This window comes from Vulpes vulpes, chromosome 16 (assembly GCF_048418805.1).
Source record: "Vulpes vulpes isolate BD-2025 chromosome 16, VulVul3, whole genome shotgun sequence".
Taxonomy (NCBI): Eukaryota; Metazoa; Chordata; class Mammalia; order Carnivora; family Canidae; genus Vulpes; species Vulpes vulpes.
In genome coordinates, this window is record NC_132795.1 from 3,244,527 (window position 1) to 3,271,938 (window position 27,412).

At 41.8% G+C, this 27,412-nt stretch overlaps 1 protein-coding gene across 3 annotated transcripts in view; it reads left to right on the forward strand.

The window, feature by feature from the left end:
- The window catches only part of EPHA4 (EPH receptor A4), a 142,694-nt gene that overhangs the window by 112,115 nt on the left and 3,167 nt on the right, over positions 1 to 27,412 (forward strand). The window contains exons 9-17 of one of the 3 annotated variants that reach the window (XM_026002072.2): positions 6,614 to 6,672; positions 8,486 to 8,599; positions 8,866 to 9,051; positions 13,246 to 13,307; positions 13,760 to 13,969; positions 15,925 to 16,074; positions 19,447 to 19,640; positions 22,527 to 22,682; positions 23,019 to 23,967. In XM_026002072.2, the coding sequence (XP_025857857.1) occupies positions 6,614 to 6,672; positions 8,486 to 8,599; positions 8,866 to 9,051; positions 13,246 to 13,307; positions 13,760 to 13,969; positions 15,925 to 16,074; positions 19,447 to 19,640; positions 22,527 to 22,682; positions 23,019 to 23,133 (1,246 nt within the window). In that variant the 3' untranslated portion in view covers positions 23,134 to 23,967. Of the gene's footprint in view, positions 1 to 6,613; positions 6,673 to 8,485; positions 8,600 to 8,865; positions 9,052 to 13,245; positions 13,308 to 13,759; positions 13,970 to 15,924; positions 16,075 to 19,446; positions 19,641 to 22,526; positions 22,712 to 23,018; positions 23,968 to 27,412 lie in introns of all 3 variants that reach the window. The other 2 variants (XM_026002073.2, XM_072742180.1) reach the window with 2 other exon arrangements.

A 27,412-nucleotide genomic window follows, 5' to 3' on the forward strand; every position in this document is an offset into this window, starting at 1 on the left:
GGTGTGTATCAATAAAATTTTATCAGAAAAGAAAATTCTTAATTGCCTCCACATCAGAATAATCCTTGGTTAGAATCCAGCACCACGTGACGTTCAGAACCATTTGAGAGAGCACGCCTTTGGAGAAAGTGGATCTTATCTGCATCTCCACCTTCTCTTTGATGTTGATGGGAAGCTTTGTCTACTGGTCCAACTTCTCTTAAGGGTTGCCTTCCCCCCACCCCCAAGGTACCTTAAATATACCGGTGAAACCAGAATAATTAGGAACAAGTCACCTCATGATAAGTTTCTTTCAGGTGTTCTGCTTTGACAAAAAGAAAGGAAAAATGCAAGAAAATATAATGCAGGCAGATGAGCTTATTAAAAGCTTGAAGCTATAGAAAATAGAATCGCACACTTGATGACTTAATTTTCTTTCTGCTTTTATTGATCACTTTATTCTTTAAGGGAGGATTGATAGAGGAGGATTCATTGGATTTCCAATTATGAGTCCTACCTTAGAGAATTGAGCCTGTCGAGTTACCCAGCGATGATTCTTGTCCCTTCTCCCCCATCGAAAAAAAAATGTCACTTCCCAAGGCTGATAAACACTGCTTGGTGATTGGTCCTCAATGGATCACTTTTTAGAAAATGAAATGTCAACCCCTTGCCCTGCTATTGATTCTTCTTTAGTGTGGGCCATAAAGCTGTCACGGGAAAGGCTGCCTGGAGCCAGGTAGCTGACAGGGTTTGCTGCGGCCGATGCGCACTCAGCTGATTCTTCTCTGCACGCAGGCTGTGTGCTCTGTCACATTGGACTACAGATGTTTAAATGAGACAAGAACAGGTGAAGAGCGAGGAGACGGAGTGCGGACAAAAGTCTGATCCATGCTTTTAGTGCGAGTACAAATGAAAGGTGGTAAATGGCGCCCCCAAATAATCTTGCCAGCCTTCTGGGAAAGCAACAAATGGAACACCCTGGCCCAGAAAATGATAGGGCTGCTTGTCACTCTTTGGAGCCACAGAAGGTTGATGGCAGAGTCCATGCTAGACAAAGGGATCCCTTATGAGGTGATTCTCCTCCAACTGAGTCCCACCAGGTGATGGCATGTGAGATTTTTTTTCAGGAGTAGAGGCCAAGGACCCACACTGTGAGAAAAGTTTCAACCCTCCTGATTACCTCAAAGAAAAATCTGTCTGGTGCTAATTTGTCATTTAAGAAAGAGGAAATGGCCTCAGGCTCACAGCTGGTATCTTGCTATTTTTTTTTTTTTTGATAACAATTGTTGCATTTATTTCATTATATCTTTATACTGAAAAGCCTGAGCTGTAGGCAAGGCAAGGTAATCTCCATTTTTTTCAATGAGAAGATCTACTTTTTCCTTTCGGCCCACTTGGATGAGTAAATATTTAGGGATCTCGGTGAAAGAATCCAACCCCCACCCCCATTTATAAATTTTATTTATATATTTATATATTTAAAATGAAAATCAAAGTAAGTTGACTTAAGACCTATTGTATGTTTTTACCACCCACGTTGTGGTAAGCAAATTCACTTGCTTTTTTTTTTTTTTTTCAACAAGTGTCTACAACCAGTGTGCTCTTCATCCCTTGAATTAGAATTCAAGTATTTCAGCTTTCAGAGCACAGAATTGTACTTGCTGTTGGGTTGTTCAGGTACTGCGCTCCATGTATCTAGTGATGCTAGAAAACTTATCCCAAATTACGTATGTACATTCTCTCAGCAGCATGGTGCCATGGCTCCATGTTCCTAGGTATTTACTTGTGGTCTCTGTAGTGTAACCACTTTACTGCTTTCTAAAGTGATTTTTGAAAGTGCTGTTAACGTTAGGCATCATAAAATGCAATGATAAGGTCATAACATCCGGGACTAATGATTGAACATGTTGTGTTTCCCTGACCCTCTGCCCCTTTATAAGTGATTTCGTCAGGATGTCCCAAATATTATTAATCCGGGTTCCTTGAGGCCAGTGTGTCTTCCCTCAATACTAATTTATTGTGTAAGGACAACTTTTGAGAAAGGGCTAGAATATAAGATGAGTCTCTCATTTCGAAAGGACAGTTTGGTGATCGGAGGCAAGTATTTCCTGATAACCAGGCACGGAGGCTTGTATACTGACCTTCTAATGGTTGCTGGTGCTACTGGGTTTTTGTTACATCCGTTTATGTTAGGGTAGATGTGCCCATTTCACTAGAAATAAAAAAAGAAAAAGAAGTGACTTGATTTTTAAGGAAAAAAGAAAAGGAGATGATAAAATTTGTGAAGAAGTGCACAAATGGCCCGGGTTTAGGAACCTACCTCTTTCTAACACGGAGACCTTCCATACCAGGAACCTGGAGGGCAGGTTAACCAATGACCTCAACCAAGTTCTCACAGCTAGTTAGCTGCCTGATGAGTCCCAAAGTCCATCCTTCCGGACTTCCGATCGATGTTCACGTCTTCCGAACTGAAAAAACTGACCTGTGTCGGAAGCTCCCCCTGCCAGCCCCAGCAGACTAACACTTCAGGGGGGTCCCCGGTGCCACTCGTGGCATTGCTAAGACGTGAACTCCTGTGCCAGCCCCAGGCACCCTCTAAGGTCCGACGTCGTGAGTTGGTTTTGTCTTCATCCGAAGGCGCAGAGTCTCCACTGGGGAGCTAAGTGTCCACGTGACGCGCCAACAGGGACTATTCCGTGTGTATCCGTCTTCCCGGGTGTCCTAATTGGAATATTAGGATCACATAAGAGTGAACACCCTCAAATGGTAGCCTAAATTGGCTCTGATGAAGTCATGTAAATTCATACAATTAGGGGGCAGATGGTGCTGCGGGAGCATTTTGAGACAACTTGCGCGCGATCGTGCGGTTCAGTTCCGACCATTTCAAAATGTTGCTGGCGAAGAACATTCAGACGTCATTTGGTGCGAGGACAGTGACAGCTTAAGGAAGGGGAAAAGAAGGATGGCCTCTATGAATCTTCACGGGTGATGCCGTTAAACGCTGGAAAGGGTCCTCCTGGAGCCGTGCTAGTTATTACGTTGCTTTATCTTCTTTAATCTGCACTTTAGCTGCATAAATTACTTACCTTTTGCTAATTAGTTTTGGAACAGTGAACCACATCAATCACACCCGTCCACTTGATCAGGGAAGTTAGTATTTTAATAAAAGCGGGGTTTGTGCTGGGGCCCCCTGCCCTGCCGGGGTTTTGTTTGTTTTATTGAACAGTCGGGGGCCAGAAGGACCCGGCCGGGGCGGGGGGAGGCCTGGGCCCCACCTCGCAGCCCCACCTGCGGAGGGGAAGGCCCCTGCGTGCCTCCCCCGGGAGCCTCCCCTGCCAGTGGCTGCCCTCCCGCCCAGGTTTAATCAGCTCCCCCGTCCCCCGTCCCCCGTCCCCCTCCCCCCCCATCCCGGTAATTAGAAAACCTTTCACAAAGCTTTCTTTCTGCCATTCAGGTGATCCCCGCCTGGGATGTCAATTTAGAGGTTTGCACTTCTTTGGGCTGTCGTGGTTCCCTCCAGCCTGGCCGACCAACCTCAATGGGCTTTCTTTCTTGGAACAATGAGGGACACAGTGTCCTCCTCCCCGCCCCCTCCCCGAAGCCAAGCAGAAAGGGTCATCAGGTGACAAAGGTAGAGCCGGACTTAGGCATTTGAGCTTCCAGGGTATTCCAGAAAAGCGAACAGGCTACCATTAACCCAGTGAGTCCTGGTACTTCTTTTCCAGCATCTTCTGTGCTCCCGGAGGGTGTCCCCCACTTCCCCCCACCCCAAGTAACACTGCAAGTCAATGAGTTTCTTTAAAAATACACCTTGGCCTCGGCTTTAATTCCTCCTACTGGGTTTAGGAGTCAGAGGAGGGGATGGGCGTGTCGGCCTTATAATTAATGATCCCTGCCACTTTGCATTTCCTCTGGCTCTGCACGTATTTAATGGATGTGTTTGATGTAAAACAGATAACTGCCCTCCTGGGCAGCTGGAGGCCCGTTACAGGGTTTTTGACAAACTCCCTGGCATTTCAGGGTTGGTACCAAAGCTCGGGCTCTGCACCTTGTTTTGCTTCTCTAAAGGAAAGACATTCAAATCGGTATTGGCGATCTAAAGTGGTTCAAGAGATATACTTGTAATTTTAGATAATGCTTTTAGGAGCTCTGATAAGATACAATCGCTCAGGCTGGCAGGACCCTATCACACCCCTGGGACCGAGCCACGCGTTTCCCCGACATAAAAACAAGATTTTCATAGTTCCTGACCTGACACTCTTCTATTTCCTTTAGGAGGGGAAGGGGGCGGGTTGGGGTGGGGGGGGGGGCCTCCATCCTTCATGGCAAACGTTGGGTTTCAGGACATTTCACCGTGTTCCGCTTCTTTCATGAAGCAGTGGATTCTGAAAGCAGCGGAACCCAGTTTAAGTGGATTTACTGATATAAAGTGTAGTATTATAGTAACTCTCACTCGAGATCTTGATGGGAGTTCCTCTGTAGTAGGAGAAGCAGGTGAGACCGTGAGCAGATTGGGCAGCTGCACTCCCGTCCTTGCTGCGAGGGTCGTGGGCCGGGCGAGGGTCGTGGGCCGGGGGGGGGGTGGGGGGGGACCACTTGCCTCCCACACACACACAGCCCTCACCTGTTCCGTGGAACTGAGTGTGGGTCTGTCCGCCTGGCTGCTTCCATGGGCTTGCTGCAAAGATGCAATTAAATAATAGACATGAGGGCAGCCCCCGGGGCTCAGCAGTTTAGCGCCTGCCTTTGGCCCGGGGTGTGATCCTAGAGACCCGGGATCGAGTCCCACGTCGGGCTCCCTGCATGGAGCCTGCTTCTCCCTCTGCCTGTGTTTCTGCCTCTCTGTGTCTCTCATGAATAAATAAATAAAATCCTTAAAAAAAATAATAGACATGACGGCTCTGTAAAAAGTTAAAAGCAAAGTACAAACGCAAGCTATCGTTTGGGACTGGATTCCACACACTTGGTGATTTCACTGGAGTGACGGAGTCTCTGGTTCCTGTTTCGTAAACAGTCTGGGGAGGGGATGATGCTGTGTCCGAGCACCTTGGAAAGCTAAATGCAGTGGGAAAGTGCAAGATACTATTATTTGCAGGAGAAATACCCACCCAGGAAGGGACATCCGCCGGCTTCCCCTGGCAGAGGATCTGGAGCGGATGTGGGGATGTGGGGATGGCGCTGGGGCTCCTGTCTGGTCACCTCGAGGGCCACATGGGCTTCTCTGCTATGGTCTCTTCTCTGCCATCATCCCATCCTTCTCTGCTTGTTCAGAGATCGGGGGTCAGGTTTCTAGACTCTGACGGGGCCACACTGTTGAGATGCTCTGTGGCCTGCAGGTCATCTGTTAGCTTCCTCATCTACAAGAGTCTCGACCCACCTGGCCTGTGAAACTCCTAGAAAACATGAGAGGAACTCCAATGTGGACTTTACATCGTGGACAGAAACATAAATATACACGTTTTATCCACTTACTTGGCCTCATCTTCCCAAACCGTAGAAAGCTGTCGTACCAACTGAGTTGATTTTTCAATTCGTGTGACAAACACATTTACATGTATATATACACATATAATGTATCAAAATTATTCATTTAAGATTCATATATATTCAAGATTTCTGATTTCCAGGACTTTTATAACACTCAAATCTCATTTCTTTCTTTTTCTTTCTTTCTTTTTTTTTTTTTTATTTTTTTATTTTAGAGATAGTGTGAGCGTTAGGGGTGGCGGGGGTGGGGAACGGGGCAGAGGGAGAGGCAGAGCGGAAATCTTAAGCAGACTCCAGGCCCAGCACAGGACCCCATGTGGGGCTTGATCTCCCAACCCTGAGATCATAACCTGAGCCAAAATCAAGACTCAGGTGCTCAACCAACTGAGCCATCCAGCTGCCCCACCCCCACAATCTCATGTCTTTAGGACATTTAAAACAGAATTCCAATTATAAGACCATACCCCATCTCTTTGGAAAGATAATTCGGCTACAAATGGAAACTTCCCGTTTTTACTCCTGCACGTTTTCTACAAACACTTAAGGAACGTAATCCAGTAAAAAGCAAATATTTACCTTTTAAATTTTCATTAATAATTTAGGAGTTTGTAAGCAGCAGCTGAAACCAATAACCACAAAAACTATTGTTTTAAGAATATCATATAATATGATAATGAGTCTTTTGTGGTCGTGGTTATTGTGGTTATAGCAACAGGACTTACTGTTACCTAACATGTAGTGAAGATTATTGCCACTTGATTTCTGCAGAATTTTCCCATGGAAACTAATTTTAATTCAGAGTATGCTTGGGGAAACTAGCCAAGAAATTTATAATCTGTCTTCAGTAAGATAAATTTATTCTAGAGATTTGAAATTATATTATAAAATATTTGCTCTGTCACTTCAATTTGGTATTGTGGTTAAGAGCAGACTCTGGGTTCTGACTGCTTGTGCTTGAAACCATTATTCACCACCAAAGTGACAGTTATTCACCTTATTATTTTGCTTCCATAAACCTCAGTTTTACTCATCTGTGATATGTACACAGTGAATTTGCCTGACTTCTAGCATGGTAGCAAAGGACTAATGGCATATAACTTTTGAAAATAATTGTGGGGGTTGTTGTTGTTTTTTTTCTTTCTAATAGACGGAGTAAATACAGTAAAGCTAAACAAGAAGCAGATGAAGAGAAACATTTGAATCAAGGTACAGAAATTGGATTAAAAATAATTTTATTTTTAGAGCATGTCTCATGTTTTTAGTTTAGAAATGCCTAAATTAGATTCACATGGGCTATTAATATTACAGTCCTTTCACAGAATTATCTAAATAATGAACTTCAGGGTATCCAACTGACATAAGTGATTTGGGATTGTTTCAAGTGAGATTAAAGACGGGGGTTGGGGAAACTCCTTTAGATTTTTCTTTTTCCTTACTTTATTCTCCACCCTGAAAAATCATCGGTCTTGCTGGCTCATTTTTGTAGCTGGGTGGTGAGACTTAACAGGTCACAATTTTTCTCATGTTATAAGATAAAATTTGGAAGTGGGGGAGAAAAGAAGTTCAAGGAACTTGCCCCATCCCCCAAAATATTTGCTATGGCTTTCAGGGCTGCTAATATTTCTTTAATGTACTTTGGTTATTTGGGGGTCGAAGAATAAATTTGAGGAACTGGCCTTGGCATGAAGTGAGCAAGATAGAAAACTCTTAACTGGACAAGGTTGATGACTCTCCTGGAGCACAATATAGAACTTCCTGAGATGGTGGCGTTCTCTGTCTGTATATCCAGTACAGCAGCCAAGAGCCACATGCACTTCTGAGTATATGAAAAGTAGCAAGTGTGAATAAGAAAGTGAATTTTAAATGTATTTAATTTTAACTAATTTACCTTTAAATAGCAACTCATGGATAATAGCTACCCTATCGGACAGCACAGGGAAGAAAAAGGAAGACAGAGACCATGGGTAGGAAGAATCTTGAGAGTTTCTTGGCTACAGCGTATAAAGTGATAAAGGATGTGGGATATCTGACAACCTTCTATTTATTCACCTTGTTTTCTTTCCAGGAACATATTTTTAAGATTTGCATGTAGTATATGTTTTTTTTAATTATTATTATTATTATTATTATTATTATTATTATTATTATTTTGAATGAGGACAAAACTGACAGTTCTGGAAAATCAAGGGCATGCCCAATCTGTGCTCCAAAGTCCGAGGAGCTCTGGCAGGGAAAGGAGCATTCCCAATAATTACTAATGCTCCTTGTCCCAGACATCTCTGGGCTCAGTGCTCACATTCTGGATTTAGGCTGCAAGTTGACTGTAGGGTTTGGCTGAATTTACACTTCCTGGTATTCAGACCATTCACAATGAGGCAACAACATTTTCTCCAGCTGAAGCTTCCAGATGAACGTCAATGTCTTTAGTAATAGCACCTACTTTATAAAGCAGAATAAAAGCAGAGGTCCGATTAATTCTCAAATCAGCTAGCTGGTGTTATCTCTCTGGTCTGTTTTAACCTAGCTTTAATCTTCACTGGTCAATTATTGGTCACATGATTAATCGGTCCAGATATTGGGCAAAAGGGGGCACCCTGTAGACATTGCTAATTGAGAAAGAAAGTTCCAATTGTCTTCCCTAAGAAGGGATAGCTTGAGCTGGTGGGTACGACATGAGCAACTGATCTGGACAATAGTGTTCAGCGAACACATTCCAAATTTCCTTGCACAAACTCTCTTTTCCTCCATTGGATGGGTTGTTTTTCAAATTTCATCCTTGAAGTGTGAAGACATTCCAGGAAGTCAGTAGAGCTGTAGCCTCTTAAGTAGCTAACAATTCTTTGTTTACCCACTAATGAAAACCAGAGCAAGTATTTAAACATTTTCGTATGTCTATGCTAAGCGTTTTTGTCATGCTAAGAACACTTTCTGTACTAAGTATTTTTAGACCCGGACAACTGAAGTTTATTAGCGGTTATTGAGAAGTGTTCAGCCATCCTCTCGCATGTGTATTACTTAGGTGTTCGAACTTACGTGGATCCCTTTACATATGAAGATCCCAACCAAGCAGTTCGAGAATTTGCCAAAGAAATCGACGCCTCCTGCATTAAGATTGAAAAAGTCATAGGAGTTGGTAAGTGTCTGAGTGTCTCCTGAATAATTAGCCTTTTTTTCTTTGTAGATGCTAAATATACCTATGCAGATTGTACAAATATGTATGAATGTTATTGCATATACATGTATATATGTAAATATCTGTGTACATTAAATTTCCTTGATCTATGTAAAACATTAGCACAGGGCCCCCAGCATGTAAGACGTACTCAACAAATGTTAGCTATTACTCTTTCATCTTGAATGTGTTTCTGGACCATAGTTGATGCATTTTCTCTCTCAAAGGTGAATTTGGCGAAGTATGCAGCGGGCGTCTCAAAGTGCCTGGCAAGAGAGAGATCTGTGTAGCCATCAAGACACTGAAAGCTGGTTATACAGACAAACAGAGGAGAGACTTCCTGAGTGAGGCCAGCATCATGGGACAGTTTGACCACCCGAACATAATTCACTTGGAAGGCGTTGTCACCAAATGTACGTGGGTCGCTCCCTTTGCAAAGCCAACTTAGAAGTTACTGGCAAATTAAACACACATTTTCTTTCCAGGGAAATGACAGATGGAGCAGACCCACTGATTGCTAATAGGAGGAAATCAGTGCAGGACAAGTCATTAATCTTGTAGTCAGCTCTCAATGGGTCTACGGTTTAGGCTGATTCCCTATTTCCAAGGCAGCTTGCGTGAGATTTTAGGGAAATTAATATTGCAGATTTTTGGTATGCCTCGCCATCTTTCAAACCTCCGCTAGACCAAACTGATTGTCACAGGGTAGGCGCAAGCAGATGGTAAGCAAAATAAAATTTAAGTACTTTTCATATAAAACACAACAAAACCTCGCCACACCTTGTGCTCGAAGCTTCAGTTCCAGATGCAGGGAGTGAATCTTGGAAATCTTTATTATATTGGGGGATTTGCTTGTCTGCTCGGCCTGATTTATGGCTGTTGCTGTTCAGCACCTATTTACAGTAACACCTGGATGAACCTTCCCTTTTTTTAGCCTATTAGCATTCGCTGAGCCTGTGAACCACGCTTCAGTTAAAATACGACACAGCTCAACAGATGCATTTTGTGAAGCAAACCCTGAATACATCTGTAAGGCTGGCTAAGAGCAATTTATAAGGCACCACATGGACAGTTCAGCTGAAGTGATTGCTATTGAACGTGGCTCTGTTCCAGGAGTGGCAATACCTACTACTTGACTACAAGTCAAGATCTTGTAAGCCCCGGGACCATGTCTCCAGAAAGGCCAAGGTTCCTCTCACTTGATTCAAGGTGCCTGTGACAAGCATCCTCACTCAACATGCACAGAGTGGGTGGAAGGGGGCAATGGGGAGCGAAGGGGGCACCTGGGTGGCTCAATGGTTGAGCATCATCTACCTTCGGCCCAGGGCGTGATCCCGGGGTCCTGGGATCGAGTCCTGCATCAGGCTCCTCGCGGGGAGCCTGCTTCTCCCTCTGCCTGCGTCTCTGCCTCTGTCTGTGTGTCTCTCATGAAATAAATAAATTAAATCTAAAAAAAAAAAAAAAAGTAATTTGAACATAAGGTCTGGGGCAGAGCGGGAAATGAGACACAAGAGTCCGTGATCTTTAAGAAGAGAAAATAAGGAGGTTACTAAAACGTGAGAGAAAGTGTACACTCATTCAGAGGTCCTCAAACATATGTCAGAATTCTGGAAAATGTGTTAAAACGGCTTCCTGGACCGCATCCTCAGGTTTGATTTAGCAGGTGGGGTGGGGCCCAGTGAGTTTCGCATCTCTAAAGAGTAGGAAGGTAAATCAAAGCTGCAGGTCCAGACTTAGAGCAGACTTAGAGACCCTTCGGCCCCAGGACCAGAGCCCTTAGCCTGTGGGTGCTTCTGTGGGTGCTTCTGCTAGTACAGCACCTGTGGTCTTGCCTAGTTAGTGGCTCAAGCTGGCGGTTTACTCATCTATACCATAGAAAAATAGAACTTGCCTCAGGTTATTTTGGATGAAATATTGCCTGTGTTTAGCATAATGCTTGGCAAATTTAAACAACAACAACAGAAAACTTCCCTAGGTGTTAACGGCTATTATTTACGTCTCAAGAAGGACTCCTTTCCCCATCATCAGAATCCTTCAGAAACGGAACCTTGGTTCCTACCTAAGGGTATATAATTTTCCACCTAAAGCGAAGGCTATAATTAGCATAGAATAGCTCTATTTGCTTTTTAAGATTAGTTTTACAGACAGGATATTTTTCTGTTGCCCGTGGCCTTCGGGGCTGCCCAGAGCCCTCCACTACTTTAATTGAAAGATAACATTCTGTTTAAATACTTCTGCAGGTCCATTCTCTCAAAAGGAGACTCTGTTCAGCTTGGGGTGTTTTTCCTGCTGCAGACAGTGATTTTCATAGCACCTCTGCAGAAGAGAGAAGAAACAGGGGATCTTTGTATTAAAGTCCCACCGCGCCTCTAAAACCCGTAGCTATTACAGCTGTAACTGTTATAAACGACTGGATGCATTTGCATAATGCAGTTGTCACTGAATTAAAATGATTTAAAATTTCCACCCGAGGAGTTGTCCCCGGCCCCAACCCTGGCCTCCCCCCACCGCATCCCTGCCTGTTGCAGGGGAGGAGCCACATCCATCCCCGAGCCCAGCTGAGACCCATTTTATAAGCCCCTCTGCTTACGGAGACATTCATCTTTATTTCTCTTGGAGAGCTCATAAAGATTCTGACAAATGGATCCTTTTAATAAACTGAAGAAGGAATGCAGAAAAATTGTAAAGATGGTGCCAACCTTCAGAGGGGGAAGGTGTAAGGGTGCAAAGTTGACGTCGAAGCGCGTGAATTCATTACAGGCAGTTACTTGAGTGACTTTTTAAATTGACGAGACTATAGGTTCCACTAGCTCCCCCCACCCCCGTCCTCTTCTTTTGGGTCTTCCACTCTCTTGTCTACCCTTCCAGAGAGATCTGGTGAAATTGGAGTGGGTGTTAATGCAAGAGAGTCAACCTTTTCTCATTAGTTGACAAAGTATCTTTTGATTGAGGCGGGTTCATTAAAACTCACTTAGATATACTGGTTCTGTCTGTGGCCACAGATGTAGAGGGTCAAGGAGTCTAAAACTAAGGCCTTCGTACGTGTTATATTGAGGGAGGACAGAAAAGGTGTCCAGAGACCACTCCCTCCAGCTCAGGGGAGAGACCGGAAGTGGGTTTTGTTCATCCTTTGATCTACACTACACTTTCCGGTTCGTCTGCCAGCTTTCATTCATCACTGAAAATGAAGTCTCCGTGGTATTGTTTCTTCATCCAAAAGTTTTACCTTGGAAAGCTTTCTTAGACATGACACCAAAAACACAATGAAAAAAAAATAGTAACTTGGACTGCTTTGAAATGAAAAACTTCTGCTCTTCCTAATTTTTGCCTCTGAAATGAAGGCCTTTCAGAACAGAGTCTATTCTGGGTGGGAAAGGTATTAGTTTAGAATAATTGAGGAAACTTTTCAGCAGTGACATCCCAGTCCGTTTTCCCCTTAGACTGAATGTCTAAATCCAAACCATCCACAAGTACATCGATGAAAGTGAATTATTTTTGATTTATCAAACTAGCATTTTCTTTTCCTCCCAGGGAATGTTCCTTTCAGCTTTAACCCATCCTTTAGTAAAATATGGAGCATTTATGCTCCCCTACCCCACCCTCCTGCAAATACCATTTAGAAAGAAGGAATTTCAGAGCTTGAGCCCATTGCCAGCAATTAAGAAACTAAAGAATGGTCCATATTTCCAAAGTTCCTCAGAAAGAAAACTAGTAAAAAAAAAAAAAAAGAAAGAAAGAAAGAAAACTAGAGTGGAATGAGAGTATTGTTTCCCCCCAACTTACTACCAAACCTTAAAATAATTTTGTTCTTTTTGTAGGGATAGGGGGGATAATGAGGGGGAGCAAGGATATTCTAGTACTGAATTAACTTGCTGTCTCAGATGAAATAATTTGCTGAACCTTTATCTCTGATTTTTATTTTTTGTTGTTGATGAGGCTATCAGCTTAAGGGAGGAAATATAATGAAGTGGGTTTTTGTTTTTGTTTTTGTTTTAGTAGATAAGAAAGGGAAAAGAAAGGATATAGCTTCTGACCTGAGCAAGGCAGGCGGGTGGGGGAGCGGTGGAGGTGGGGGTGGGGGGAGTTAATATTGTACATGCTCCAGCTTTAAGATGTGCCTGAGTAATGAAGTATTTGATGTAGTTACTGCTCCCAGAAACTTGAGTTTCTCTAAATAAGTAAAAAAGTTTCTCTGTCCATTGATTCCTTTAGCATCACACAAGTGGCTCTTCTGGGAACAAAATAAATTAATTATCCTAAAGATTTTTTTCGCCTTTAAACAGGCCGGCCCATTTATCTTCTTCCCCTTTTGCTTGAGAGAGCAATTATCCGTTCATGTGCTCCCTGGATACCGGAGGCCACTTTAGCTAAAGACCTTGTCAACAAGCCACCCAAAGGGTTAACCTTCCAGATGGAATTTAAACCTACTCGTCCTTTTAATATTTCATTCCTAGCTCCCCACAGCTGAGGCATAAGCTTGGCTTGTTTTAATTAAATTAGATCGCGCAAGACAGGTGTCTTGGCAGTAAAATTGTGCACAGCCCATTTTTATCTCATTAACTGCAGTGCTCATCAAGGGTTTGTGTTTTTCTTTCTGAAAACTCTAGGTAAACCAGTAATGATCATAACAGAGTACATGGAGAATGGCTCCTTGGATGCATTCCTCAGGGTATGTGACTACTTTATATTAAACCCAAGAATGTTGGTATTTAGAAAACTCCAACAGACTCCTTGTGTCCATTCTGTTTGGTTGTATTCATGGACTTCTTTAATGGGGCAGGGGAAGAAGAGAAGACATAGAGAATGATGTGATTTTTAAAGGCTATTAAATAATCCATGTTCAGGGAAGGTAGCTTTAGATTTATTCTTGCATCGTGGGGCTGTTTGAGCCATAGATTCATTACAGTTGGATAATTTCCATCTACCACAGGAAGCAAACTCAGTTCCTAGGATGCACTCTACTAGAGAATTAGTGACTCTGATCAGAAAGGCCCGGAAATAATGTTGAGTTTCATTGCGTACTTGATACAGATATCAAAAAAGATCCAAGTAATAAATGCTTGGTGAAAATTAATTTGGCCTGATGCTAATGAGATTGTTTCTCATTCCTTTCCTATGCAGAAGAATGATGGCAGATTTACTGTCATTCAGCTGGTGGGCATGCTTCGTGGCATCGGGTCTGGGATGAAGTACTTATCTGATATGAGCTATGTGCATCGAGATCTAGCTGCACGGAACATTCTGGTCAATAGCAACTTGGTCTGCAAAGTGTCTGATTTTGGCATGTCACGAGTGCTTGAGGATGATCCGGAAGCAGCTTACACCACCAGGGTAAGGAGGATTTCCGACCTCTGGGTTTTGACTCTGATGAAACTGTCCCTCTTTTCTCACTTTGATGTTTAAGCCCTTTGTGATTTCGTTAAGTTTACTCATCCTTCAGAATCTCTTCATTTCCATGCATTCATTTTTAAGCCGTGTTTCTGAGGGATTTTGAAACTGCCTCAAGATATATGTGACTACTTTAAAAACAGCAAACTAGAGCTTTACTTATTATTGCATTTTTCACACTTAATTTTTCCTTCTTTCCCTTCCTTTCTTCTGTCTGTTTTAAATGTTCCCTTCAGTTCTTTTCTATTATTAAAAAAATTTCCTTATTTTAAACATGACAGAGCAATGTTTCTAGTTGATTGGCTACTGAATCTGAGAATGTGTATACAGGATTTATAAAACATTTACACAGTGCAAGAATTTTTAGTATCTAATTACCTTCATTTTACTAGTGGTAGATAAGCTGGATTAGGGCACTGTTAAGAGTTATCAGTATACAGTTAATGGCTAGGCTATCTTAGCCAGACAATCTGAATATAAGATACTAATGGAATAAACAGAATCATAAAAATTATTGGCCATTAGGGCTGGCACTACTAAAATCAATGGGAAGCAGACAGTTACCAGGCATTTTTCTCCTTTGATGCTCTTTTTGCATTAGCAATCTTAAGCATTGTTTTTGTTTGTTTGTTTGGCTAGTTGGTTGATCAGTTATTTATTTTTCCTAGTAGTGTTCAGTTTCTTTGGCTCTAGTTTTGATTCTTACCCATATATCCACTTTTGAATTGCAAGTCTGTTCACTTAGGAAAGAATGCATCTTTGTGAATGCTAAAGATTGCTGATTTTTTTCCAGTATCTGGAAAGAGGAAAGTTAAAGGAGGCTTCTAGAATGATACATTTACATACGTAAAACCTCAACCAAATAGTTAAGGAAGGTAGAAGGCAGCACAAGTGGCCTTCGGTATGGAACAAGTGTAACACACTGGGTTTTCAGAGTAAACTTCAGTGATTCAATGTAATTTCTAGTACAATTTATTGTCTTGTGTGGGAGTCTTAGTAAAGCGAACTTTCAAATGATGTTCTCTTGAACAGCTTAAAAGTCTGAATTCAAGTTGAATTAATTTCCCCAGGTGAAATCCTAAGAAATTTGAGACTTGATTAAAAATACCTTTCACATAAGCATAATCAAGCAATACACAGTTGAGGCAAAAACAAAAACAAAAGCAAAACAAACAAACAAAAAAAACAAACCTCCCAAGCCCTCCCAAAACCTAGACAAACCCACAAAAAAACAAAACAACCCCTCCCCCCAAAAACAGCACTTTAAACTTTTCCTGAGTAATATTCAATTGCTTTGCCATTTTTGCAGGTGTCCTCACTCTACTGCAGACAGTAACAGCTCTAGATCTGGTATTTGGCTTCCTCTAAGAGCCTATGTAATGTATTATCTTCTAATCATGTTAAATATGTTTCTCATGCTATATAAAAATAGGATCACAGTGTGGCGGATAGAAATGTTCATATTTAACTTCCTTAGTTCATGATTTCAGATACAATATTAAATATTGCCTCTGGCTGCTGAGTGAGAGACTCCAACAAGAAGTCAAAATGAGTATCAGCTGCACGTCCATCCATTGATACACCATGATGACATATGCATTTTGAAAAAACTGCAATTCCCTTTTTTCTACATCTGAAGTAGAGTTCAGATAAGAGCTACGCTTTTTAAAAATAATTAAACAGTTTACTTATTCACTTCCCTATAACAAAAGAAAACATGTGAGGAGAAGTATCTCAACCTAGAAGACTAGTTAAAATAAACAAGTCTCTTATTGTTGTTTGGAGAGCTATCTCAGGAATGTTGTTGTCCTGCTTGGCAAACAGTAACAACATTCAGTGACTAAAATGGCACATCAGTGGTGTACTTAGAGAATAACTTACGGCTTGAATATTCACAGGGTGGCAAGATTCCTATCCGGTGGACCGCGCCAGAAGCAATTGCCTATCGTAAATTCACGTCAGCGAGTGATGTATGGAGCTATGGAATCGTTATGTGGGAAGTGATGTCGTATGGAGAGAGACCCTATTGGGATATGTCCAATCAAGACGTGAGTCTTTATGTTCTAAAATATATGTCTTTGCCTTGAGATTCAGGGACAATTGCATCACGGTATGATGGAGTGAGGGCTGAGCTGGAAATGATACACAAAACTCAGGATTCTCAATACAAGCTCATGTAGTAATCTGGTTAAACATTTGGGTCATGGATTTCAAGGCCCAAATTTACATGACCTAAATGGGATAGTATGGAAGACAGATTTGATAGATTTATAGGTAGATGCATAGATGGATAGGTCAGTGATAAGGAACAGTATTTTACTTGATTAATGCCAAATGCATGCTGAAACAAAATTCAACTTTGAATCTTAATAAAATACAAGGAAATAGGAAAAACACAAATTTCATATGTGAAAAAATTGACTCCAAAGGTTTATTGGAAGAAAACTAGTGAATATTTTAGAGCTGGCATAGTTGTAATTAGAGCTTGCCCCTTGAGGACTCTAAAATAAAGCCTCACTAAATGACCCTTTGTAAATTATGCACATCCCTTTAAATGTACCATCTGGACTACTTCATAAGGGAGTATCCACAATGCCTGCAATTTCAGAAAAGCATTCAATAATGACACTAATAAGATTCCAGAGTAATAGAATTTAATTACAAACATCTCCAGTGCAAAAGAGGAAAGAAAACAAAAACAAAAAACTTAGACCAGGGGGGTCTTCCTAGAACACTTGTTAGTTATGCATGTGAAGTAAAATATTAGCAGAGAGTGTTTACAGAGGCATGGTATTCAATTCATCAATAAAAACAATAGTTTGGAAAGAGATCTTTGACAAAATTCTCTCTGACGTGGAATGCCCCCTGTCCATCTGCCTTGTCCTGGACCAACAGGAAGTTGCAAAGTCTTGACCGTTAAATGAGCACTCAAGGTTGCTGGTTGCCTTATCAAAAAAGATTGTTCAGAGCAATGGAGAAGCTAATGCACTCCGTGTCTAGTGGGGCAAAAAGAAGTCTCTAACTAGATTAAGAGTAAGGATAGTGTTGACATTGTGTTATCTGTAAGTTACAAAGAAAGGTTCACACAGATAGGAAGAAAGCCAGCAGTTGGCATAACTGATAGGTAATTGCAGGCTGGAAAGAAACTATAGAAGTGAGTGGTGTGTAATCTGTTGATTGGTGTGATTGTGCCACAGACATCTTCCAGGTCCTACCTTGCAGCAACGTTTAGTTTCAGATTTGAGACTTTCAGAAGGATAAAAACAACCTACATGAGCAAGTAGTGAATACATTTACTCATTTAATGGTTTACTACTTAAACTTCATTTCAGTTAAGAGTCCTGGCCAAATGGGCATAAAAGCAGAAGATCTAAAGGTGCTGTCCATTTTCGTGCCCTAAATATTTTCAGACCTGTAGTTTTGACAGTTTCTGTAAAATATGAAAACAATTTTTATTGCTTTAAACTTTCAGTTATCTGGCTTTATCCATGAAGAACGTCTGAAGCCATTTCTCTGCCACAAATAATATTGATCTGTCATTCACATGTATTTGTCTCTGTTGGGTTCTGTGTAGAACAGGGATCAATAGGAAATGTAATTCGGGAATTACTTTCATCAGTAGAATTCATTTGGCATATGGTGAATAGAATCAAAATAACCATTGAAAATATGGCAAACTTACCAAGTTTTTTGTTTGTTTTGCTCATCAGCCCCCTCCCCCCAACATTCAGCAGCAAACTGAGAAAATATGCTTTGTTAACCCACAAGCCATCTTCCAAGCTGGCAGCAGAGAGGGAGCTAATGAAAGAGTATTAAGCAGTCTGAGGGTTTATAACAAATTGTGTTACCCTGGCGTTAGCCCAATATTGCTCTCATTCTCATCAATTCAATGTAAAATGTTTTCATCAAGTCTAGAGTCAACACCATACACCTGGAAAGGTAAAAGAAAGTCAGAAGATCAAACTGACTTAATGTAATTGCTAAAAATAAATAGAATTATGTTTAGTAAGATAGCATATAGAAGTCTACTTTGGAAGGAGTGGTAAATAGTACTACTACAACAGGATGTTGGCAGAGATACATGGGGAAAAAGGATCAGAGGGCTTAACAAGTCACAGGGTGATTGTTAAATTGTGTACCGGCTAAAAAGACAATAGTCATACTGATACATAGAAGCTGAACCCCACCGAATTAACAGTGACTAAACCCCACAGCGAGGTGAACCCAACGCATTGAGATGGCTACAGCTCTCGTTGTTTGACTCACAGCTACCATTTTGGTAGAGAGGGAGAGGAAAAAACAAACTGATCTAAAACAAATAAAACTTTAAAAAATCTCCAAACAAACCAAAGTATATTCAGAGTTTCATAGGATCCTTATAAATAATGCTGATGAATAGCCAAGAAGTTATGAAATAATTCCTCTCAAATTTGGCATGAGTCATTCAATATTACATTACTGGGCTTCACACCCTTTAGAAGGGGGGCTTAGCAAAATGCCAATAAGAAAAATAATATAATACCTGTAAAGACAGATTAGAAAAATTAGAATGAGAAGAAAGACTGTTGAATGGACTACTTCTATCAATAAGATAGGGAGAACTCTGGCCAGTAAGACAATTAGCATCCACCATTATAACTTCTTCCCTTAGATGTGTAAGGGTCTCCTTCAAAATGTGAATGCCCTAAAAGATTTGTTTGTTTAAATTTTCTTCGCTGACACTTTTTTTTTTTTAAATCTACTTACTAACATCTTTTAAGAGGGTCATTTGACAGCCAGCTGAGACCGAGAATGAGATACAGAATTGGTCTATTGGTGTATCGTGGTCTTCCAAAAGTAAAAATGATTGGGCATCTGGAGGGTTTGAGGAGAGTGCTGTTTCAGAGAGAGGTGGTGTCTTCTGGATTGGGAGGTCTGGAAGGTGGGCTTCTGTAGCTGTCTGAGAAAGAGAACACAGGCTTAAAATGATACAAAGGGACCTCCATTTTGGGCACAACTATTAATATTTCTTAAGGAAGATCTTTAACACTAGGTTAGAGTCTCTTTTGCCAAGAGGGTTCAGCTGGTGCTGGATAGCGGAAGGGGGAGGGTCATTGCCACGCGATCTCCAAGGCCCAGGCCTCCACCATGTTGTTGATCTGATCATGTTCTAACTACTTGGAACATTGATGCATCTTCACTTTAGAATTTCGGGTTGGCATGGCCTGCCATCCGAGAACACTGCGTAGCAGCAGCTGGCTTCCCTGCCTTGTTGCCAGCAATACTCAGGTCCAGCTTTGGCTTCTGTGAAGAAATTGGTGCCATTGTCATGCTCAAGCTTGCTGGCAGCTTAATGTATGGGCAACTTGCCGGTCAGGAGGGTGGAGCTCTAGCAACAGCTTCCCTGGAAGCTTAACATACCATTCTGTTGTCTTCGGTAGGTGATTAAAGCCATTGAGGAAGGCTATCGGCTCCCCCCTCCAATGGACTGCCCCATTGCCCTCCATCAGCTGATGCTGGACTGCTGGCAGAAGGAGAGAAGTGACAGGCCGAAATTCGGGCAGATTGTCAACATGTTGGACAAACTCATCCGCAACCCCAACAGCTTGAAGAGGACGGGAACTGAGAGCTCCAGGTCGGCCATGCTTACTTAATAGTGATGTATGAAATAATACATTAGAGGTGGCAGGCGAGCGGTGGCTCACTTGAATTCCTGCCTATTTGTCAGAGGCCACTGCACAGCTCTCTGCCACCGGAGTGGCTTCTTTCTCGGCTAATGGAGTATGTGTGACGGTTTCATTCAGCATGTTGAAGAGCCTAACACCTGTCAGGCCTCAAATAATCCTAAGAGAAACACATTTAAAAACAAGAGCAACGAGAAACCAGCAACAAGGAAATAGCAAAGGTGCTTATTTTACAATGCTAGTCCTGAACATTTAGATCAGTCCAGAAAGGAGGTAAGGATACTGCAAGTCCCATAATTCAACAGGAACTATTCTACCTAGAGACTGGGCCTCTCTAGTATAAAGTTCAGGATACTTAGATCCCTGTCCCATCCCAAAGGGTAGAGACCACCGTTGCTATTCAAGGACTTAAGATGACCAGCTACTTCAGGCCTGCAAGAACTGAGGCATCAACTCACCTCCCAATCTGTACTTCTTTGACCCTGAGTTAAAAATGGGAAAATGTTTCCCCCACGATAGCCAAGACTTTCCAGTCTTGCTCAGCCCTATGAGCTTTTCCTCCAGTCTTCTGAAGACTTAGCCTAATGATCGTGGAAGGGAAGGGGTACGCTGATTATTACAATGCATGAAGAAAATAATCCAGATCCAACAGCAGAGATACCCTCTATTCTTTCAGGTTTTCAGGTCCCTTAGCACTGTCCCAAGAGCATCATGATCAAGCTCTTCTGAAATAACACAGGGCTAAATTCACATCTTATTTCTACCACTTGATAACCAAGTGACTTAAAAAAAAAAAAAGTCACTCCTGGCATTTCTGGGCTATTTTTTGCTATTCAGTTTTCTGAGAGGTGTAGCTGACTTCTTCTATTCCAAGGTGAACTTCCTTCAGCTTTTGAATCTCTGGCTCCAAATCCCGTAAATTTTGTTTGAGGTTCCTGAGGCCAGTTATTGGTACTTGGTGCTTCTCCTGTTAGCATGAACTCTTCAGTTACTAATATTGCATTATGTGTGCTTTGTACCGTGATGCAGAACAAATTGAGAACAAATTGGGTTATTGGATATACTCCTCTCAATTCTAAATTTTTCTCACTGATGGTACTTCAGAAGCTTTGATGCTTATTACCGCTTGCTGATAATGGGATGTAGTATAACATTGTATGTGATTCAGCACAAAATTAGGCAAATGTCCTGGTGTTCCACAAAAACTACGAAGACTTCCAGAACAAGCTTAAGAATGACCCTTAGAGTTAATTGATATGAAACGAGGATATTTTCAACCTAAGGTCATTTTGACCTTGTCAGGTACCTAGAGCCTACATGTTGCCCTATTAATGCTCTTGGCTTAAAGTTAGAAATGCAAACTATTGGTCTTTGCCTCATGATAAATGTTATTTATTAACATTAACACTAAAGCCTAAAATTCTGTGTGGTGACACTTGTTATTGGGGGAAGAATTAAATCCTGATTATTCTCGTCATAAAAACTTACAGAGTTTTACTCAGAAACTTAATTGAAATAATGTACATAAAAGATCACAAAAGCAAGCTACTATGTGGACACAAAAACGATTGATAAATCTTTGTTAAAACAGTTATATAAGAAAGAAGTGATACCAATCAAAGGAATAGGTAAAAATTATAAAATAAACAATGGCATTGGCTTAATTCTGCTACATAGAAAATTAATCAAGACATTAACAGTGCCTTAATTTTGTTTCCACAAGAAAATAATTTTTTGGCCAAAAATTCAGTGGTGATGATATTCTGATTCAATATTTTTATTCTAGCAACACAGTCTCAGATGAAAATTAGGTCAAATGTTAAGATAACCACCTTCCGTAATTTCTAGGGAAACGGTAGTTCAGGAACATTTAACTAAATGACCAGCGATGTCTCTGTACAGGTGATTAAAGTAAAGGTAATATAAAATGCCCTCAATGATTACTAAGTAGTTTGATGATGAAGATGAGTATAATTCTCTTAGCAAATGCTCCCATAAATAGATGCTTGATCGTCTGTCGGTGCCGTGAGGAACAGCAAAATCCCTGCCTTGAACTGTAGTCACTCTTGACGATGACCTAACATTAAACACCCGGCCTGAGAAATGTGTACACTAATAAATAACTTAATAAGAAGTGCTCAGAATTCACTGGAATGACTATTTAAGAGGCCCAGCAAGGGAATACGAGAAGCACATTCCGCAATCCAGGCGGTGATCAAAGTGGCCGTCCTTCCTTCCCCTCTTGGCACACGTGCCGGTCAGGCATGGGCTGATTCGAGAGGGCATGAACTCCCTGCTGTCCCAGGTCTGTCTGAAGGCGCTGAACCTGCCTGCAAACCTAGCTGGGAGCGTGCTGGACTTGAACTCTTGCTGTTTTTTCCCACTTCATCAGGCCTGGCGAGTGCAAGCTCACAATTTGCCTTACTCACACTTCGCTAGGGTTTCCATAGCTGCTGTCCTGAACTACGTAATAGGCAGGGCTGCCAGGGACCGCACTCTCCCTGCAAAGCCTGAACCAGTTTCCGCCACCAGGTCTCCTGCGATCTTTACCTCAGGCTAGGATATTAAGAGACCTGTGTGATCATTCGTGTACTAAGAGGTCCACATAAAACAAACGTGGGAAGTGGAATTAAGAACAGATCCAGCGATTGATAACATGCACTTAGCGGCTTTGTGAAATCCAGGGCCAAAAAACACATGGTGACATGGGACGATAGGTAGTCCCTCTAAAAAAGCCTGCCCTTGGCATGTCAGTGCCTGTCTTAGGCCATCCGACCTCCGAGTCTTGCCATCTCACTCATAGTCCTTCTGTCTACACTTTCTCATCCCATCGCCAGACCTAACACTGCCTTGTTGGACCCAAGCTCCCCTGAATTCTCCGCCGTGGTATCAGTGGGCGATTGGCTCCAGGCCATTAAAATGGACCGATATAAGGATAACTTCACGGCTGCTGGTTATACCACACTAGAGGCTGTAGTGCACATGAACCAGGAGTAAGTACTCAGCGATGTAACACCAAAGGGTAAATCTAGATTTAATAGTATTTTTCTTTTTTTGCTTTGAGCTGCATTATCATCCTACTCATTTAAAAAAAAAAAAAAGAAAAAACTGGAATGCCTTTCATTTTGATTGAATATAATTTTACACAGCCTCTAAAGCACCTACATTGTCGCGTTCAATTGCTTAATTAAACATCCTAATACACCTGCCTTGTTGTGCTGTATGGATTGTGGCTGATTTCAAATGTGTGTCTGCATGAAGCCCGGACGCGAGCTCCTGCCCCGCTCCCAACTGTCTCCTCTCCCTCTTTTTTCTCCCCCGACCTGCAGGGACCTGGCGAGGATCGGCATCACGGCCGTCACACACCAGAACAAGATTTTGAGCAGCGTCCAGGCGATGAGAACCCAAATGCAACAGATCCACGGCAGGATGGTTCCCGTCTGAGCCAGTACTGACTAAACTCGAAACTCTTGAAATTAGTTTACCTCATCCATGCACTTTAATTGAAGAACTGCACTTTTTTTACTTCGTCTTCGCCCTCTGAAATTAAAGGAGAAAAAAAAAAAAATATCCCGGCAGCGTTGCTCGGCATCCGGATCGCCGGAACCGTGGGGCTTACAGAAATGACAGTTGTCGTTGGAATTAGACCTGGAACAAATTGTTTCTCAGAAGTGCTCCGTCCATCACCAGTTTGTAAAATACACGTCCCTATATAAATAGAACACCACCTCCGAGCTTTGATGCCGCCTTTGCTGCCAGACGCTGAGCTTCTCTGAGACATCCTTGATCTTCTCTCCATTGGGAGTTACAACTGCAGTGTTGTGTTTGTGGCGTCAAGGACCGTCCTCCTGCTTTCACTGGAACGAATGCCATGCCCAGGAACGTTGGGGAAGGACTCAGTTGGAGCTTTTAAGGCTTGGTTCCTACCGCGGGGAACAATGAGGTGAAAAACCACCTGGCTCATCAGTGTTGCTCCTTCAGTGCTCAGGCCACCTGGTGGCTTATGATGACATAAGGGGCTGGAAAGAAAAGGAAAGTGGATTTAAAATAATAATAATGATAATTGATAATAATAATAATAAAAAAAAAACCCAAGCACCTCCCCCTCACTGGACAAACAAGGTCTGTTTCTTTGGGCCTGAGGCTGTGCCATATAAAGTCATATTTGGGGACTCTACAGACTTATTGTAACTACCTTATGGATAGTGGACCATGACAATCTTGAATAGGGAACTTTGACACTTCTCTCCTTTACAGAAGCAAACCCAAACCTATAAGGTAAGGCAAAAAAAAGAAATTCCAGCAATGAATCTCTCCCTGATGAAAACTCGTTTTTTTCACTCGATCTAATTTGAAACACTGGCCAATAAATATTCTTTCACGTCCACCGTTTAGTTTGGGGTTCTTTCAAGAGTTTGGTCCTCTCTTGACAATGGGAGAAGAGACCAGTATGGAAACCAGGGTGGCTTCCCTGCTCTTCTTCTGAGAAGAAGTGAATTAGGAACCATATGAAGTCAGGTTTGGGAACGTGGCACCTTGACCCCCGCTGGCCGTGCTTTCTCTCACACAGAGTTCCTCTTGCCCTTGGGCGTCCTCCATTCATGCCACAGATATTTACTGAGTATCTGTTGGGTAGCAGCTCATCACGTCTAACCTTGGGTCATGCCTCAGTCTTTGGAGATTCCGCTGCAATTGAGAAGCACTGGAAAATCTGTCCACTCTTCTCACTTTCTGTCCTGTTCCAGTAGCCGTTGCACAAACAGGGTCAGCCAGGGAGGATTTACCTAGAAGTCAGTAGTAACACTTGGAATTCCCCTGGACGTCCTCATTATCAGAATGTGACCTCCTGGAAAACATGCTTCTCATCCATAGAGACCATTAGCCTTAGATGCTTCTATTTTAACACCGAATTTTCTTCTTGAGATGTGAATTAAATGGCTTGGTTTATTCCTAGTAGAAACAAACAACATAACTTTTTTGACTGGACAGATTTCAACTCCTTAAACTTTTCCATTTTCACCACTTTTAAACACAAGCTTAGCTGATTTTAATGACCTTACCCCCACCCTCCGGTTTTATACTGAAAGCTATTTCTTATAGAGCAAGGCATGTTCAATTTGATGCTGTCAAATCATGACAGTTTAGTAAAAACCTTTTTGGAACATTGGTTGTAAAAGCTTTTCTGTTCCGAAGGAATGTAAAATTTGTTTTTTTTTTTTAAACTTCTCCAACAATTTTTGTTCTATCACCACTTTTCCTGGACCCTAAGAGTTCTGGATATTCATGTTCAAAGTTGACAAATGTAAATGTTTCGTTTTTGTTTTTTTTTGGGTTTTTTTTTTTTTTTTTTTGGCTTGCTGCAAAAAAAAAAAAAATTATATATGTATTTCTTTCCTTCAGGAAAGCTGTGGAGTACTTTGTTTTCAATCTCCATGGACCAGTTCAAATAAGATACCATTATGGCATTATCTTGGAAGTCAAGAGTATTTCCTTGCACACATTGAATAATTAGAAGTCTTGCTTTCTTCAGGGCAACAGAGTAAGATGAGGTATTTTTCTACACACTGAACATACCCAAACCAAAACACTTCAAAAGAGAGAGAGTGTGTGTCAGCTGTAAGGTACCCTAACAAGTTAATGCTGGACATTATGGCACGATCATGGTGTACACGCAGAATAATCAGGCAAGGACGGAAATCTTCCTATAGTCAAAGGTTGCCTTTTGAATCTTGACTTTAACCCATTGTATGAGTTAGAGTCCAGGCCAGTGGAAAGGGCCAAAAAGCACCTAAAATCATATCCAGTAGCAGTAGAAAGTGAAACTCCACTGCTTCTGTGAAGTTACACATTTTCTAAGAGGAATGAATGGGAGGACACAAAGAACGTTGCATTGTTTCCCAGGGCATGGAGCCAGGCTCTGGCATCTAGACAGCTATGGGTTCTAAGGCCAACTAAGATGTTGACACTGAGAAATTCACTCCATGTTTTTTTTATAATTCAGTCCCTCCACCTATAGAGATAATGATACTTAAATAATAACACCTTTCCTAACCCATGGTGTTATTGTAAGTGTATATGAAATGCTCTTATGTAGAATGCACTGAACTTCACAGAGGGAAGGTGTTCTCTTCCTCCAAGGTTTTCCAAGTGTTACTACTCATCCACCTTTTGCTTGCAAACCCCAGTGTTGTATTGTGACACACCGGAGTGGGGTGAAATGAAGTTCAGTGGTAGGAGCCATGCAGATGAAGCTGCTTCACTTTTGAGCAGACTTATGAGGGTTTGATTTAAACATTTTTCTCTACAGAAGGTGCCAGGCCTATCCAATACTCCTTTGTCATTTAGCCTTGAAGTTCATGACATTGTTATTTTATGATTGTAAAGAATGAAACGCACGGGCGAGACCCAGTTGTAATGAAGACTGGATGGTAGAGACACTTTGATGTTTTCACAACGGGTTCAAAGGAGCCATGTTCTGTTTATTTAGTCATAACGAAAGTCACATCTTTATCTCATTATGCTGCATAGACCACACGCTTTGGTCTTTGTTCAAGCAGCTCCCCACCAATAAGGAGTTGTCTGAATTCAAAGGAGCAAAGGTTTATTTTTCTCCACTCTAGAATATTCTGGCACCAACTAGATATAATCCTTCACATTCCCACACTTCTCCTTCCACACATCCAACCCTTTTGATATCCACAACGAGTCCCCAAATAGCCCACTTCCTGTTACGAGCTGCTGTCATAACGTATATTCATATCCAGACGTTTAGTGAAGAAGAGTATTGGTAAACTGACAGGGGACGGAAGGCAAGGCATGTTTCAGGGACTCCTTTCTCTCCTCTAAAAATGGGATTTCTAGCAGCAAAACAAAATCATCTTCAAAAAAGTGTGCGTGTCGATCTGGTGTTGATTGTGCTCCACCAGTGCTAAGGTCCTACTCGTGTTCTCCATGTCCTGCATGTAAATACACGCCTGCCTGGTGTGAGGCCTGCAAAGCCGGGTTTCAAACACTGCGTTTGATAGACTTGCTAATTTCTAGAGAAGTCAGAGCTGGAAAAGTAGATCCAGGTCCTTTAATTTTGTTCTCTTCATAATTATCAAAATGAATGGTGTTGACAAATGGCTTCTTGAGGGGTGTGGTAGTTTATAACCTTACCCACATTTGGAATTTTGGATTGCTTAAGCAAGTAATCTCTGTCTGAATATTTTATAAGAAAACCTGATTTCTCTCTCTCCTATTTCCGACAAGTCTAAATAATGGTTATGTACCTCCAAGAAACTAAATTTGATTTCTAGCTCACACATATGTACGAAATAAGCAAACCTGTCTGTAGAGATACATTCTAATCTTGATCCTTGCTCTCTACCTGAGGTCATCTGCTGCCAAACACACCCATTGGGGTGGCAGGTACTGTGCCCGAAGCGATCTTGGTGGTCTGTTGTCACAAAGGAAAGAAGAGCAATTGTTTATTGAAATTTTGGTTCACGTTGATTATTGAGAGGACAGCGAGGAGCCACGACGATTCCATTGTGTCGTGCTGATCTTGTTCTGCTCTAGACTGATGGGACAGTTGAGACTGACTAGGTATTGGTGGGCTTGAGCCCCCAAAGCCTTACTCACTGGCATGCCAAGCATCTCCCTGTGCCGTGGCCCCAATGCTCCCTCTCCGTGCCTGTTACATGCAGCTCATATGAGTCCTTTACTAGATACTCTCATTTGT